This window comes from Odontesthes bonariensis, chromosome 9 (genome assembly GCF_027942865.1).
Source record: "Odontesthes bonariensis isolate fOdoBon6 chromosome 9, fOdoBon6.hap1, whole genome shotgun sequence".
Lineage (NCBI taxonomy): Eukaryota > Metazoa > Chordata > Actinopteri > Atheriniformes > Atherinopsidae > Odontesthes > Odontesthes bonariensis.
Genome location: NC_134514.1, coordinates 27,500,634 through 27,518,742, shown reverse-complemented (window position 1 = coordinate 27,518,742; position 18,109 = coordinate 27,500,634). Strand labels below are relative to the sequence as shown.

At 42.7% G+C, this 18,109-nt stretch overlaps 1 protein-coding gene across 1 annotated transcript in view; it reads right to left on the bottom strand.

Annotated features, from left to right (window-relative positions):
• The window catches only part of igsf11 (immunoglobulin superfamily member 11), a 102,820-nt gene that overhangs the window by 68,320 nt on the left and 16,391 nt on the right, over positions 1 to 18,109 (bottom strand). Inside the window, exon 2 of the mRNA XM_075474479.1 lies at positions 1,610 to 1,639. Coding sequence (XP_075330594.1) covers positions 1,610 to 1,639 — 30 coding nt within the window. The remainder of the gene's footprint in view (positions 1 to 1,609; positions 1,640 to 18,109) is intronic.

Sequence of the window (18,109 nt, the reverse complement as noted above, 5' to 3'; positions counted from 1 at the left end):
ATGTGCTGTACATGGCTGACAACAACAAAGTCACCAGTACTGATGTCACACCTGTCGGTTTTTTTCGTGTCTGTGACTGCTGTTTCTGCAAACTCTACATCTGAGTCGATCTCTGAGAATAAACCTTCCACCCTGTGCTGCATATAGCACACAGAATTTACCTCGACGGGGATCATCAGTGCCGCGAACGCACGGGTGTGCGCACGGAGTGAAATGTTGTCATGTTCTCAGCAGTGCTAATTTGACAAACACCTCAGTCTCACTTAAAGCATCAGTCTGAGAGAACAGGGAAGAGACGAAAAAAGGATACAAGCACACACATAAGAATTTCTGCAGCAGTCTTGAACAATTTATCACAGAACAGCGACAGCGGAGCAGGTGAGAGGTGCGCTTTTCCTACCTGTAGACGAGAGCCTTATTCTTTCTTTTTTTTTCTCTCTGAGTAACTAGACATTAAAAATGTGTATTTGTGCCTCTAAAAAATATAGTCAGAATTGTGTCTCTGAGCAAAAAGTGTTTAATTGTGATATCCTGCGAACTCCATTTAAAAAAATCTCGAATTGTAAAGCAGTGGGAGTCTGTAATCCATCTGTAAGACTGAAATCAACATGAGTCAGCTGATCATCAGCCTGAAAACTAGCTGGAATTACACATGGCTGGATCATCCTGTGACGCAGCTTTGCTGCAATAATGCAGGTATAAACTGGAACTCTTTACAATCCCAACAGCGGCAATTTTTAGGACTTTTCGATTTGAAACCAGAGGGAGTGGTTTGTGATCATGGAAGCCCAGATTACAATCCGACTGCCTGAGTGGTTGGCATCGAGCATGAGTTTGGGGGGAGGGATAAATTAGGCAGGAGTGCGCATAGGCATCCAGAGATTTAGAGGAAGCATGAGAAGGAGATCACAGAAAAGAGGATGGAAAGAAAGAGGAAAAAGAGAGAAAATTAAAACCCATGATAGAGAAGAATCGGTGAGATTAGGATTGAGCGGAGTGAGAAGTGGGAACATGGCAGAGATTGGAGGCCAGAATGGGAGAGGAAGAGGAGCATTGTAGTAATGATAATTCTGATAAAAAAAATACAGCTGATAGAAATCACAGAAAAATATGGAGGGAAAAAAAAAAAGGAAATAGAAATAAACCGGAGTGACGGATTGATTGAGAGATGCTGAGCGCTAAAATGTAGTAGAGGAGACAGCAGATGGTGGGGATTATTCTAGACTAAAATACTTGGGGATCTACAGAGAGAAGGCCGCTGACATAAACCGTTATAGGCTCCATCTGCCAGAAATAGACCTAAAATAGTTGTGGGCCCACCATCGACATGGTGATCAACGCTGCCTGGACAGCAAAAAGAACTAAAACAGCTACCCTTGTCATCACAAACAGAGCAAATGCTAACTGCTGTGTGAGCATAAATATGTGTGAAGGTGTGACAAAAACGAGGAGATGGTCCACAGATCTGTTCCATAATGCCACTTGGTCCTTTAACACACACATGCAGACACACCTCCTCATCATTCTGCTTCTCCTTCAGTGAAATGAGCAAAGTAAGGGCTGGGAAAGAGATTTGGAGGTGAAAATCGAGTTCGTTTGTTTTTTTTACCTTTCCCTGTGTGCAGATCAAACCTGGAGCCTGCGGAAAAAAAAAGAAAGAGAAAACAGAAGGAAAACATAATTATTGCTGTTGGAGAGCAGATGCATTAATATTCTGATGGAGCAATTTAGATAAAAAAAATCTGCAACATTTGTGTCTCTCTGCGGGCAGACAGAGCCCACCTCGTGCCCTTACCTCACTTCAACACCCCTCTGTAATTGCCTATTGAGCCACGTCACTCAAGGCTTTTACATTATGTTCCTGCAACAGCAACTAAATCAGTATATTCTTGTTTCAGCATTAGTGTTACATATTGACCTAATCTACGTGTGCATATGAGTGAGTGTGAGTGTGTGTGCTATTGACTAATTATCTGCCTGACAGAGGACGGTTAATTAAATCCTCCCCTGGCAGTAGGCATAAAGTAATTATTGTGCATGGTTGCATGTACACCAAAAATAAGTCATCAACCACATGTGCTAAAGATATGTCACGTGTGCACCGCTCCAACACGCACGCATCACAAAGAACTTCCCTTAGAAGACGATACACAAACTCAACGTACTTCCACCAACAGTCAATCCCATTTTTTGCATCATCAGCCTGTCGTGTTAGCCTTTACATAAAAAGGATCATAAATCAGGCATGCTTCCATCACCACGAGTTGCTTTTCAGCAGCATGTGTGCCCAAATTAACTTTTTTTGTTTTGTTTTTTTTTGTTCGATGTTCGCCAGGCTAACTAAAAACAGATGGCAACTGAATGTGACTGCATTGACTTGCATGTGACAAGCTGCCAATAACAAGTTTGCAGCTGCCGTCACCCCGGTTGGCAGGAACCACCGAATCTGACTTCCGCTCAGAGCTGAACACGCCGGCGTGGAGGCAGCAGAAACAATACGTCCTCGTTTTGACTCGCAGAGCAGAGAGGAACAAAAGTCTGTTACTGATGAGCTGACAGGCGAGGGCGCACAAGATGCCGACAGAAGATTTGTTGTCTCAGAGAGGCGCTGTAAAGTTCACGAGAAGAGAAAACACTCTGATCATCCTTTTTTCTGTATTCATTTTGAAACATATCAAATAAGGGAATGTAAATAATAATAATATCCGGTGCCAAATTGGCCTTTCCAGCACAGCCAGTATTTTCTGTGCAATTCCCAAAATCTCAATTAGCACTTTCCAGTCTGAAGCTGCCGTGCTGGGACAAAGTAGTTGATCTGTGTACATCTGCAAACATCTGCTGTGTGATAACTGGATCCGCTCAGTGGGAAGGCCCCAGCGCTGGATTCATCAGTCGCAGTCAGTGTTTGAGACTCTCCACCTTCATCTTTGCTTTGCAGGTTACAATACTCTCTAATAAAATAAGGACACTTTCTCAAGACTTATCATACGTGAGAGAAATAGATGAGACAGATTTAGATACGTTTCATTTTTTAAAAAGTTCCCCCTTTTTATCTTTTGGTGCAAAACACTGCTTCGTTGTCCGACACCGTGGCTCCATTTGCTGCATTTTCAAAAGAGGAGACACTGACAGTTACAGTCTATCTTCTCCTGAAAAGCCTTTGATTCTCTCGGGCCGAACAGACATTGACCACCCAGGCTGCAAAAAGGCCAGGTCCACAAAAGCAGCTTCTCTGGCATACAAATAAGTCTTTCTATTTGCTACCGACACACATACACACACACACACACACACACACACACACACAAATTAAATCACTGTGCTTTTCAAGAGCAGCTTTATGGCCTCAACTGCATACCACGAAACTACAGCCCCAATTCCAAAAAATGTTGAATTTGAAATGTTCTAAATAAAAACAGGCCACGTTTTGCAAAATCTCATGAGCCAATATTTTATTCATAACAAAACTCAGAAAACATCAACTGTTGAAAGTTAGTCATTTTACAACACGGCAGCAACATCTCAGAAAAGTTGGAACAGGGCCATTTAACTACCGTGCAGCATCCCCTCTTCTTCTAACAACAGTCTGTGAACATCTGCGCACTGAGAGAAGCCATTTGCTGGAACTTTGGCTGAGGAATGTTGTCCCATTCTTGTCCAATATAGGATTCCAGCTGCTCAACAGTCCTGAGTCTTCTTTGTCATATTCAGCGTTTAATGATGTGCCAAATAGCTTGAACTGGTGACAGTTGTGGCCTGCAGGCAGGTCTTTGTCTTTCTGAAATGCGCAAGGCCTTCCCTGAAAAAGACTCCGTCTGGATGGGGGCATATTGTTGCTCTTTAGCCAGTATATAACGTTCAGCACAGGCGGCGCCTATCCAGATGAACAAGCTTCCAGTTCCAGACGCACTAATGCATCACATTCCATCAGCGCTGAATGCTGTATTTTGTCCGCTGAACTTCTACCCGTCTTTACTTCTCAGAGACTCTGCCTCTCTGACGTGCTATTCTCGTACCGCACCATGTCCCTGACCTGTTGATAATCACTCTAATTGTTCCTTCAGACATTTCTCTTTTGTACCACTAACTTTTCCAGCTTTTTGTTGCCCACGTCCCAAATTTTTTTTGAGTTGTGTTGTTGCCATCAAATTCGAGATGAGTCAATATCTTACATTTAAAAAAGTGAAATGCTTTCTATGTTCCGTCATTATTCTAAATATCTCCTTATTTCTTTGTATAGCTGTTTTACACTTACAACAAAAATTATATTTTGCTGAAATCTGAGTGCTTTAATCTTGAAAAAAAAATTCACGCCTGTCATGTGCGACAAGATGAAGGAAACGAGACACACAACAATGGAAAAAAAAACAAGCACGCAGTGATAACACACGGTATTTTCTGCTTGAGCTGGCGGCTCGGGCAGAGGTGTGGGGCTGACACTTTGCCTGGCTGATCCTTCTCAGCTGCTGCCGCTCACAGGACGATAAGCAGCAAGTCTTCACGCTACCTGCCACATACGGCTAAAGTGTTCTGCGCACGGAGAGGCGGGGGGCGCAATCATTTCATCGGCTGTTAGGCAGCTGTCCCCGACCACTTCTGTCAAGACGGAGCAAAGGCTCATGGAAAAGATGGAGGGGGATGCAAAGTAGTAAAAGGGGGGGTGCTGCACAAGCCGATGTTATAAACAGCAAACGTAGCTCGCGTAATAAAAATATCTTTGTGGCTGAAGAGAAATGACGCACATTTTGTGCAAAGGCCTGGATGTGACGGCAGTGCAGGTCTGAATGGGAACATTTAAACGTTGGTTGGGTCCGCCTCTCGCCAAGAATATCTTTTGAGTGCAAGAAGTGGCTTTTTAATGGGATGTTTCATTGAGTGACTGGCAGCCAAACAAGAAAGATGAAAACTGGATGATGTGAGCGAGAGGTTATGAAGCGATTTCCCTTTCAGAATGCCATTAAGCTCTGTTAAACTGTGTGATTAGCCGCTGCCTGAGTCCACCTCCAGCAGGCTGGATTCAATTTCAACTGCTGAAGCACTTTTTCTGAGAATTTCAAACCATTACCCAAGCTCAACAATTGGTAGTGGCTGCCAAGCACCTTCAAGGGAATGTCAGTTTCCATGGAGACCTTGCCACCCCCAACTGTGGTCCCTGCTATCCCCCTCACCATGAGTAGAAAAACACTTTGAAGGCCACATATCACCAACCTCTCTGCAGTTCTGTCTTGCCTACTTTTCGTCTCTGTTTCCAGAACTGACGCCACTGTTTGTGCGGATCTACTTCTGTGGGTTCCGAGAGGCTGTTATGGGAGTTAATGATCTGCCGTATAAAATTTACATACAGTTCAGAATTTAGAAATTAAGCCACAAGCATGAATGCTCATACAGCGTAAGGAGGTGGACTCGAATTTAAGACCTTGGCTTTTAAAGCTTCTCTAATGAACATTTTGGACATGAACAATAGAATAACTTGCAATGTGGCTGCAGGTGACAACAAACACCCGAATTAAATTATCATCAGATTTGTCCCTCTTGAACATTTTACCAACTTTCAGTCAAGTTAGGGTGTTTCTGGCTGGTTTCCGAATCTGTCTGGTTCTCATTTGTGCACCTAAAGTTGTTTTAGGCTAAAGGAATACTGATTAATACATATTCTATATATAACGGTGCAAAGATACTCAGTGCATCTGTTTGAGTGATTTATTTTTGTACAATCTTACTTCAAAGACCAACTTCGCTACATTTCAAAGCTAAATTTTGTACATCCACATTCTCATAATGACACAATTAAATAATTGTACCTATATGTATCAGCTTAACTTGACTTAAATAAAGATCCGGATTTGAACAAAAAAAGTTCAGCCCCCAAAACAGGTAAAATGGGAGGGGGGAGGTGGAAGGAAAAAAAATGCATTCAGTATGCCAAAGACTAAAATTTCTAACAGTTACTATATCTATCCGGTCCATTTAAAAAAAGAATTGACAGGACTATATCTCACATTTTGTTTCACTAGATTGTATTGTCACTGAAGCGCTTCAGGGCAGCAGTGGCCCAGAAGCTAAAGTCGTCATCTTAAATTTGGAATGTTTTTGGTTCGATCTCCAACTTTCCAAATTCACATGCCAACATGTCTTTGGGCGATACACTAAATCAATCATTCCCCCTGATACATTCCTCATTGGTATGTTGCTTTGGATCAAAGCATCTGCTAAATTAATGTAATCTAATCTCATTACTTTGTGCCAGTCCAGTCTGCTGTGACATATGGTGAGAATGCACACATTCCAGGAGGGCCTCTATCTAATTAGATCCAGAAAGGATTTTAATTTGATTTGATACTCAAAGTGCAGAGTGTGTAGATTTAACTTTGTTAACCTTGTTAGCTCATTAGCCACTTGTTTTCTACGACTTCCAAGCACACGGTCTCTTTACAAATATTCTAAAAATCCAAATATTTGGAATTTGCCACATCTGTGAGAGATTTTGAGGATGGAGAGTTTACTGAATGGATAATTAAGCTATGCTAAACAAGAAACCACTGGTTTCCAGCCTTTTTGGTATCTGATGTCTTTCAAAAAGCAGTATGTGTGTGTGTGTGTGTGTGTGTGGTTGGATTCATATTTCAGATCTTTGAGGTTGCTGACGGCCAAAACAAAAGATAACTTTTCCAATTAAATCTCTCACGTTACATCTCACCGAAAGTAAACAGTATTGGGGTTTTCATAAATGATTTATAAACCCCTTCAGATGTATCTGGTGTCTCTGTAAACTGTTGTACAGAGCAGCTACATCAGTAGCATGGTGCTTACACAGAGATGATCAATGATCTAAGGATGTCGGATAAAATGAAACATCATCCAGAGGGACCAACACAAGTACTGAAGTTTGTACTTGGGTAAAGCTTTCTAAACAATTCGACCCCCATAAACACTCAATCAGTACCACTGCATGGTTTGCATTGGACTGTTAGTCCTTATCCCGTGAGTGCATACAAAGAAATGGCAAACACACACATTTCTATTGTGACTGAAAAGATTGAGGAACTGCTCAGAAACAGTTCATTAGCGCCAATGAAAGGGACCACGTGCACATATATTAGAGGTGGGGAAGATCTTATCACATGAATACAAAGCCTACAAAGATCTTTTATGGTGTGTCTGGAGGTAAAACGCATTGTGATTCTGTTGCTCATTTCTTTAGTAACTCGCAGTTTAGACTTTTGTCTGCAACCCAATGATATAAATTCTCCTTCGCCTGTTTATTCCACCACAAAGAGCAAACCAGCACCGATAAAAACAAATCACTGCTGGGTGCCTTTGGCTTTGCCCGCATCCCATAAATATTGATTCAAAGCGGTGTCTGAACACTGAAAACAAGAGTTGAGAAAAGGGGGGATATCACTGCCTTTATGCAGAGCTGAAAGTCCGATCGAATCAGATTGCCACGTTCAATCAAAGTGTGTTGCCTGTTCTGGTGGAAAGGTGAGACTCAGCCTCAGCTCATCTGAGGGATTATATCCAATTAGAAGTGCAGCACACACAGCTACTCTTTTTGGTGATGAGAAAAAGGAAAATAAAAGCACTGCTCAGTGGACACTGAAGAGATGCAGCATCAAGCAAAGCAGAGACGTGAAGCCCCCCCGCAGGCAGACCTTCACCAGGTAGGGAGGAGGAGCGTTGGACGCAACATTCTCAGACTAAGTCCCACCGGAGCCGATGTTCTACACAAACCGCTTCCTTAAAAGCACATCCCTGGCAGGCGTTCACACATAATTTCATGACCCACGGTGCTCACACCTGATTCTCGCCCCTCCTGGGTGTTAATCAAGTTGTTTGTTTCCGAAAGACTTCATTAGTTTGTTCCTTTGATTGTGTAAGTGCGAATGCCTCCGAGTGAGCGTGCGAGACCGCTCACGCAGATGTTTATTTAGCATCAAATGCACCCACCTACAGTCCTTGAGACTGCCGCAGACAAAGTTTTAACGCAGTAACGACCACATTGATCTCGGGTTTTTTTTCTCCCCCCTCTCTTTGTTCCTGGGAATGCAGGTCATCACGATGCAGGCTGAAGAGGAGGAGGTGTTAAAGATGTTTTCCTTTACGGACAGTGATTTGTTTGTTTTACATAGCAGCTCGCGAGCCTCCCGGGCCCTAACCTACATTACAGCACAACGACTATTAATCATTGATGATCAGACCTTTTAATATTGCTCATATAAAATTTATATGCACGTGAGTAAAACAAATGAAGCGTTCTGTTCTAAAACACTGGATCTGATTTGGGTTGGGGTTTTTTTTTGTGGCGAGGAGGGATTTTTAACCCAACAATGAGTAACTGTTTGGTCTGTCAACGTCGTTCAAGCTGATTTTCACATTGTGCAATCATTTGATTAAGTCTGACGTGATTGGATCTTTTCAAAGTGTCACAGTTTGTTTGAAAACGTTTTCCTTTTCATGCTCCAAAATCACGCTGGCCTTAATTTAACTCTCCGTCTCACGTTGGTATCAGTGAAACATTAAACATTTGATATTTAGTGGGTTCGTGTGTCTCATTTAGAGAAATAATGAGCCAACTGAAAACTCAAAGCCCGTACAAATCTCACATCTAAGGCAAATGCAGAGAAACGATTTAATCCAAACATTCATTATAACTTAGAAACGTCTCCAGAGGTCAATTAGCTCGCTGTGTGCACTAAGAACTCTTGGCGCACAGAGACGCATGATGTACACATGCACATACAAAGGCATGGCACAGCAAAGGTAATCCACACCAACGAGCCAAGGTAATGAGGACATAAAAAGAAGCCCTTGCTCAAACCTAACACATCGCACACTCTGACTGTACAAATCATCAAGCAGACTGCTGTCCTTTATTCGCAAGTCGGGTTTGAATCGGAGTAAGCGAGAAGGAAACGGAAAGCCGCCAGGGTGGCCCAGTCTGGCACAAATGTAGCAGGGCGGGAGACTCTCGGAGCCAGCTTTGTGGATTCGCATATGCTTTTATCATAACAGTCAGGCAGACGTGGGGGCAGCCAAAATTATTTTCGTATTCTCTCTCAATCAGCCTTCCATGCCAGGAACCAAAGTGATTTAACTCCTGGCCTAAAATAAAACACTCGAAGTAAGCAAACAATCTGTTTTGCTCACTTTGATTGCTCCCCTGCAACAATCCAACTCATGGTGTAGATATTTTCATATCTACACCATATTCCCAGGTATTTTACATCATATTTGGTTTCAGATGGCCTAAAGGTTGAGTTCGAAAGAAAGCCTGGGATGTTGCAACTAATTAAGGTAACTGGCAACGGGTCAGTAACATGACTGGATATTAAATGAGCACCTTAAGAGAGTCTCAGCAATCTCCAAAAAGCTGCTTCTACGAATTGCAAAGCATTTTCAAAATAATTTTTCTCAACCTAAAATTGCAAAGACTTTCAATATTCAATCATCCACAGTACATAATATCATCAAAAGATTCAGAGAATCTGTAGACATCTCCGTCCATAAATCAGTACTGGATGCAGGAACAGGCATAATTCTGTACTCACTGCATGGGCTCAGGAACACGTTAAGAAATCCTTATATGCTAACACAGTTTGTCATACCATCCACAAATGCAGGTTAAAGCTCTATCATGCCAAGAAGAAGCCATATGTGAACATGATCCAGAAACAACGCAGTCTTCTCTGGGTCAAAGCTCATTTTAAGTGGTCTGGGGCAAAGTGGGAAACTGTTCTGTGGTCAGAAGCATTCAAATCTGAAATTCCTTTTGAAAAGTGCTGCATCCGCCAGACTAAAGAGGAGAGGGACCATGCAGTTGGTTACCAGTGCACAGTTAAAAGCCTGCATTTTGGATGGTATGGCGGTGCATTAGTGCCTACGGAACCTGCAACTTGCACATCTGGAAAGGTGCCATCAGTGCTGAAAGATAAATGCATGGCTCTGTCCCAACTTTTCTGAGACATGTTGCCAACATCCAATTCCAGACGAGCAAAATATATTTTTCATGAAACAGGAAAAAAGTGCCCCTTTCAGCATTTGATTGCTTTCGTTCCACTGTGAATGAAATGTCGGTTCATCAGATTTGCAAGTAATTCAAAGCATTCTGTTTTTATTCAGATTTTACAGCGTCCACAAGTTTCTGGGACTTGGTTGCATTGTAACATTTTTGTCACCTTTTGCTTTTCTTGTAACTTGCTGTCATCTGTCAAAGAGACGAGTCGGGTTAGGATAAAACTAAACTACTTTCTAAATGGACCAACCTATGATCTCCAGGCTAACACTGTGTTTTATTCCTTGTTCCTTCCTTCAGGGATTTAGCTCCTAAAAGCTCACTTCATACACTGTTCATCTGCACCTGAGTTCTGACCACAGACGGTTATATTGGGGTCTTCATAATACATGAAGCCTCAGCCACACTGGAGTCGTTTTCTGCGTAACCGCATCTGTCGAGTATGTGCTCATTCACAGTGTCTACTCAGGAGTCCTTCAACTACACATCGATACGATGAGAGTGTGTGAGCAGCTCACATATACAAGTCAGGAGCCTCTCAAAGTTGCTTGTACAAGCACTTTCGGAACAGTTAATACACATGCCTATTAAAAATCCACACATAAGACACGCACGTATATATCTGCACCACACGCAGACGCAACTAAATAACAACTTAGGTTTGCGTGAACACACGGGGGGGTCGGGCTGTTAGGACCTCCAGCTACTCAGGCCTTTAAATTGGTCCCAGTGAGATGTGCTCAGAGCTCAGGCCACAGGGCCGACCTCTAACTCTACTCCTGTAAATCAAAGAATTAAGACTGTCAGCCTGATTGATTGCCCGACCACAGCTAAAGGCCCAGCTCTGATGTAAGGAGACCGCGTTACATGATGGTGATGGCAAAGGCCACCTGCTCGGTGGTTCTCCTTTAAGAGTCGGTTAGATTTTAACAGATCAGGCGTCAAAGTTTCCAGATGGCTACAGTGTTTTTAACTTCGACGCCACGAGACTTACTCAAAATCTTAACTATGTTAATCATAGTGTCATACGCCAAAAACAAAAAAGAAGAAGGGATTTCAACTGTATGTTTCAAGCCTCATCCACAACTACTAAGGCAAAGGACCAGACAATCTAGAAGTAGGGCTGCAAAGGGGCTGTAACTGTAGCCATTTACCATCTGTTTTTTTTCCCCAACCTTTGTTTCCAGTCACTTTTCAAGCTGTCTTTGATATAAGTTGCAATATTTCTATTATTTTTGGCCTACGGGCAGGACCAGCATTTCAAGGTGCATTGTACTGCTCTCAGTTTCTTCTTCTTGCTCACAAGCACAAGCACAATAGCGGAAGTATACACGCTACAATACATTCGCTGCCTGATGCATACAACCTAAAACATGATTTCTTTGATTTTAAACCTCAGAAATACCTACAAAGAATGGATAAATAGAAGCTGAAACCAAGGTAATTTAACAGAGAACATCGTCTTGGGCTGCATTAGATGTGGACCTTACAGTTCTACCTGAAAGGCCCCAGCCAGGATTCAAACCAGTAACCCTGTTGCTGTAAGGCATCTATGCTAACCACCACACCCCTTTGCAGCCTCATGAAATGAAATAGAATGTTAAATGTTGTTTTGATGTCAGCTTACCTTGCACTTAGACTTGCCCCTTTCTTACTGATTACTGTCATTGCTTGAATTTGTTTCTAATTGTGGCTTCTTGCTACTGAATGTTAGGGTGTCAGTAGACTTAATTATGTTGACATGGAAAGCACTCCTTAGCTCTCCTTAGCTGCTGCGTTTTGTTGCTATAAAAAAAACAGTGCATTCATTAGCTGATTCACACAAGTGGGCACCACTGGATTGGGACACGATATAGGAATTGGCTTATAGGAGCTGATGGTAATGGTCAGAAATCCAGTGGTGACAAGATTGAAAAAAGACAGAAAAAGTCCCATGCAGGGCTCTAGTTGGGGGTGTTTCTACTAATTTGTATGTGTCCTTGATATACAGGAGTGCTCTGTTGGAAAGCCTTTCTGTCTGAGAATACATCATGAAAGGGGACTGATGGCGGACTCCATACCAAGGGTCCGCACCTGACTGCTTTGCATACAGACATAAACAGAGGACGTCATGTCCACCTCACAGATAAGATGAGCTCCATCTCCTGCCAATTGGCTGAGCTGGCTGATTCCCCCTGCTGTCGGCCGAGGGTGCAGGAGAGATGTTGGGCCTCAAGTCTCTGCATAACTGAGCATGACATTGATCATTATCATCTATGAGAATCATACCAAGTAGAAACAAACTTTTTGGTAAATTTATCATCCAAGTGATTCATTTAGGTAACAACCTAAAAACCATCACTACTCTCTGGCTTCTCTTCTCTGCGATTTAGAGCAAAAGTGGACCCTTGCCATCACAAGGCCATAAACATGGATTTTTGCTCAGTAATTCTGTAGACTACAGCCTTAAAATGTGCTAATATCTCTAAGCTCAAACGGGTGATAAATGCAGAGCAGCTCACTGTGCTGTAAGGCATTTCTGTCTAATTTCACAGCTCTTATGATTGAAAGTAGAACGCTTATCTGCATAGTACATCTGAATATAAGTTTGTCAAACATGTATCTAAATCTAACGTAGGAAGGCGTCTGTTGGTGGTTAAATGTTTCTGAGTGGAGCCCTCTCGTCTCGTTCCTGCGGACCGTTTGCTTGCCGGCTGCCGAGACGCCCATACAGATGGACTAAGTGGAGATGAGGCCAGCAGCCGTGTCTGTGGAGCTAAACTCCTGGTGAATTGTGCCAGCGAAGAACCTCACCCTGTTGGGGCCTGGCTGACGCAGCGCTTGAGCCCTGGCAGAGAGAACAGGGAGCCCCTTGTTTGGCGGAGGCATGTTGACAGGAAACATAATGCATTCGCATGATAACGAGCAAGAGAATACATCTCCCTCGTACTGCCCTGCTTTTTTCTCTCCCTTAGATACAGTATGCATCTTTCCAGAGACAGGAGGCAAAACACACACACAAACACACTTTACAAAGACACAAACACACACACGGTCGTACACACATGCACACTCCATCAAAAACCCCTCAGTGTCTGGTGCAGAACGGCCTGATTGCTGGTCTCATCACCAAGGAGACCAGCATTAAGCGGGCGCCTGGCAGAGACAGACTGGCATTTAGCATTGAGGACCCCAGAAAGCTTTCAGGCAGAGTATGCAGGCCTTTTCAATGAACACAGAGTCACGTGCTTCCCATGCAGAGAGAAAGAGAAAAGAGGGACATTGAAATGGTGTTTGACAATCACATTAAAAAAGCAGAATGATTTAGAGAAGTGAAAGAGAGAAAGAGCGAAGCAGAGAGCAGGTTAGAAACCAAAAAAAGAAGAGGGACAAACACTACTCCAGAGGGATAAACAAGGTAGAAAAGGCATGGAAATGAATGAGCCATTGTGGATAAGTGGCAGAAAGAGATGCTGGAGGAGATCAAATATTCTTTTTCTCCATTTCATATTGAGTGCTTTGCAGCTCTGACTAAATAACCACAGTGATGTGCCGAACTAACATAAAACACCATCTGAGTGTTAAGAGGCGCATGTGTGAATTCAGCTGACGTCACCAACGAGGGAAGCTATTAATACTCATGCCCACCTGAGTCTCCGCCTTGCTAAGGCGAGATATGCTGTGCAAATTAACTATGGATATAGAGATTTTTTATTTTTTTTAATCACAATTTCCATTCACAACTCCCCAGGCTGTGAAGAAATACAGGAAATAAAAGGGGGAATCAAACGTGTGGGTTTCCTAAAGAACTCTGCGCCCTTTGCACAGAAAGTGGATGATTGAGTGACGGAATGAAGCAAAGACATGTTAAAAGGTTAAAGTGAGAGGGATTTGGGTTGTGGCGAGCTCCAGATGTTTTTGAGCCGAAGGGAATACAGTGGAATAGAGAAAAGAAGAGGATGAAACGGATAACAGTAAGAGGTCACCATTTCTGCCAGCTTTCAAACGCATATTTCCCTTTTTTTCTACCTCTTAACTCGACACAAGTCAGCTTTTATCTATCCCTGAATAGGCTTTATAGAATGCACAAGAATCAATACGTTTCACAGGCAAAACGTCGTAATCAAACAAATAAATATGCAATTTCACCACGTTGGACAACATGACTGGTGCGTGCCTGTCAAACTGCTACCAAAAACTGTTACCGTCCTTTTTACTGCGTGGCAATAAGTTAGGTTTGGTTACATTTACAATGACCTCCTGATTTTTGTAGGTCCTGAGAAATGACTGCTCTGCTTTCAAAACAATAAAGTTACTTTAAAATGTGCCCCCAAACTATTATTTTAAAGCCTGATGTTTTAATAACCCATTCATCTGCCCCCGCCGTCTCCCCACATGAGCTCTCAGGCTTTATGGCTGCTGCTCTTATAGTTACTGCAGTCATTAGAGGCTTTCTCACTCAAACAAAAAGCATGACAAGTCATAATAGGGCATTGACTTGGACCACATATGATGTAGTGGCAGTCTTACTCAAATATCTACCCAGCCAATCCCCCCGAAATGATATCTCCACTCAACTAAAACACGCAAAAAAAATCATTTTGAAGGAACATAAAAGTGGCTACACTACATTATAGATCATGTGTTGAAGAAACTTTGTTAAACAGCATATCAGCCACAACTACTCTAACCACAACAGTCTATATTTGGCGGGATGGATTTGACATCATTACATAGTGAGATGTCACGTATGGGCAATGATGAGGGACGAAGTGAGACATCAAACATAGACATTATGATATCAGTAGGTAACTGAGACAGTGATCGTTATCAGCCACTATTCATCATGAATAATTTGATCCGTGGTCACAAAAGAGCACAACAGAGGTCCTTGTCCTCGTGTTGCCATATGTTCAATAAACATCTCCAAACCAGTGTTAATATATCTCAAATGAGTGAGACGTGGAGTCTACACTATTTAAACTCTCAACCTGAGCTTTAATGTAAAGTGAGAGACAGCATTACCGAAGCTATTTCTCAACCGCTGCAGCTATTTATGTGTCATTGATATGAAACACAAAGCTTTTTTTTTCCCCTCATATGAATAAAACAGGTCCAGGTCGCCAGAATCACGGAATCAGCGGCACGTGGTAACTTAATGGGATAAGGGGAAACAGCGTCGCAGTAAAATGCTCCAGTGAAATCACAGACACTAGTCCAAATGCTGCTGCGTTCATAGTCACTACAGCACAAAATACTGCACTCAATGTCAATACAGAACAATTACCATTTGGTATCATATGTGTAGCAGACCCTGTCATATTAGGCTGCCAGGTCAGCTCATTGAGGCTTGCCTGTTCGCATAACCTGCCTCCTCAAAAGGACTAGTTAGCTCTAGCTAACTACAGCTACTAGCCCCACAGCTGGCATGGATATCTTCCAGGTATTGAAAAAGCATTGGTGTGATCGGCGGCCATAGCTCTTGGTTAGTGTCGACAGGCAAACGACAGTTTGCTTGAACAGGACTCGGCATGTAAATGTTGGTCCATCGTATTTTTTACTTTTGAAACTATATTAGTAGGGCTTTTTTTGGTTTAAACTTCTAGTTCTCAATGCTTTTATCCCTGGTTTTAACTAACTCTGTACAAGTGATGACTAAGTAATCATGTTTTTAAACAGAAGTGGAAGGAGAGCGATGTCACTACCTTTCACTGTTCATGCCACTTTGGTCAATCTGATTGGAATTAGCTAACATTTTTTCTTGTTCTGGTTCGTTTTAAGGATAGTCTGCTACTGTTTTATCTATTCATTTTAGTTAAGAAACATAGTTAGATCTACACTGTTCCCTAAGTGATTTACTTTATTACTTAGGGAACAGCGTGTGTAATGTGTAAGGGGGGCACGGTGGTGGTTATCATAGTGCTAGTATCCCCGCAGTGGGTCTGTTTTGACTACTTCACTAATCTTTTTCTTTTACCCACAGCCAGCACACTTCATAATTTCATTGGGTTTTCTCCTCTTAAGGTTGCAATTTCTTTTAAAGGAGTAAATTCATTAAAATGTGGAATGAAAAGCAACATCTGTTCTTCCTTCTGTTCTTTTACCCCACAGGGAAAGGCTTTACACAGCCTCAAACAATTCATTGTTAACTTGGTGTGCTGTTCTAATTGAGATTTTATACAAACTTGTATTTCATGAAAAGTGTCTCATTGTATATCAAAAGATAACTATATATAGTTTAAGCTCCAATCTGTTTCCCAATAACTAAGAACAGGCTGCTGTGCTGATCTGCTCCAAAGATTCCGATGGGAGCACACCTAAAGAAAACGTGGAAAACACTGTCGCTTTTGAAAGTTCATCATAAAACTTCAACATTGGGGACTCTGGACCAACATAGCTGTTGAGGATTTCATGTCGGCACATGTTGCATTCAGTCAGTGCAAGATCACGGTCTCGGTTAAACGTTGGAAAAAGCCAACACTCTTCTTGAATAGAAGTCTTGTTACTGCCACATCTGAATCACGTGTCACATTTGGGATGAAAACCTCAGCCTCGAGTTTTAAAGCCCTGCACCCTGGAGACCAGACGAGTCACCCCCCTCAGCGAGTTCTCCCTCACTGTCAGGTTCAGCCTCCGACCGACCGTTAAACCAGGTGTGAAATCTGCCTGCGCTGCTGATTTGCTCTCTCAGCTTCACTTTCACCTCCCCATCTCAGTAAACTGGTCCCCAGTTATTCCTTCACTGACACTCTAGAAGAATGGAGCTCTTAACCCACCACCCCGTTTCCTCCAAGTGCCTGTGATGGTTTGATAACCAGCTATTAAACACTGTATCATGTACGCCTCATCTCATCTGCAAAGCTAACTCACAATATTCATTTTTCATCTTAATCGAAAGAAGGAGTCATTATAATTGGAGTCATTTTTCCCTCCCTGCTGTGAACGCTGGTTGTGTAATCTGTTACTGCTTTGGCTCTGCCATGCAACCTGCATTCATCAGCTTTTATCTAAGCACTGTTTTGTTGTAACAATGGTGAATAGCCTCTCGTGTGGCTGTGCAGGCCCACTGATGGCAGTCTCAATGGGCCCTGCTATTCTACATTATCCTCACTTAAACAAAGAGTAATTTTTTTCCATTGTGCTCTAATATGCAGCACACATCTCCACACCGTTCTCATCACCCGGTGTTACAGCAGCGAAGTCAAGCTATATATTCCTGCCTCTCTGTCTGTCCCTTTCACTCCCCAAGCATTACGCTGCTCTATTCTGCTTATTTACAAAGCTCAAGTGAGGAGGAGCCACACATTCAACACGGGGCTATTGGAGACCCAAATTCCAATGGGGAAATCGTCCTGTAAATACGGACCTATCCTTCTGAATGGGACAATGCCCCGTGTTAATAAGGCACCCTCCAGCTGAGCACAAAGGAGTCATTGATCATCTCGTGTCATCGTTAAAATCCCGCGTTTCATCTCGCAGCTTTAATAAAGGGAAAATGTCAACCGTTTACAGGCCACAGAAGATGGATCACTTGATATTCTGCCATTGATTATGAGATATGTTTATGAAGAGTCAGACTGCAGCTCACGGGTCCCTGTGAGGATACTCTGTCCTGCTTCCTCTGACTCAGCTCCTCATTGTTCCATGGTGCCGTTTCCAACTTCTAATGGCGTATAGAGCGATTTTTCTATCATCTCAACACTCCGTCTGTCATCCTTACTGACAGAACGGTGACAGTGAGCTGTAACTGCACATCACTGTTGCTTTGGTATAATTACAGCTGTGATAGTGCGCAGGCACAAAACAACTTAATAGCCTTTGGGTAATTACCCCAATTGACTGCATGGTGGCTAATTGGGTTGTTTGACAATGTGTGGATGTGTACATGGTTGCATGTGCGTGTGTGTCTGTTTGTTTGTGTGGGTGTGTGTGTGTGTGTGTGTGTGTGTGGAAAGCCCTTGGCAATAGAAAAATAACCACAGGAGACTCCATTTGTAGGAACGGCACGACATGACCATCGCTTCCCCAAACCAGTGTGATGGCAGTGAATTGTCATTGTCATCTTCAAGGTTGATTCTCTAGGAATGTCTAGCTCTCTTTGCTTAAGAATCAACTTTA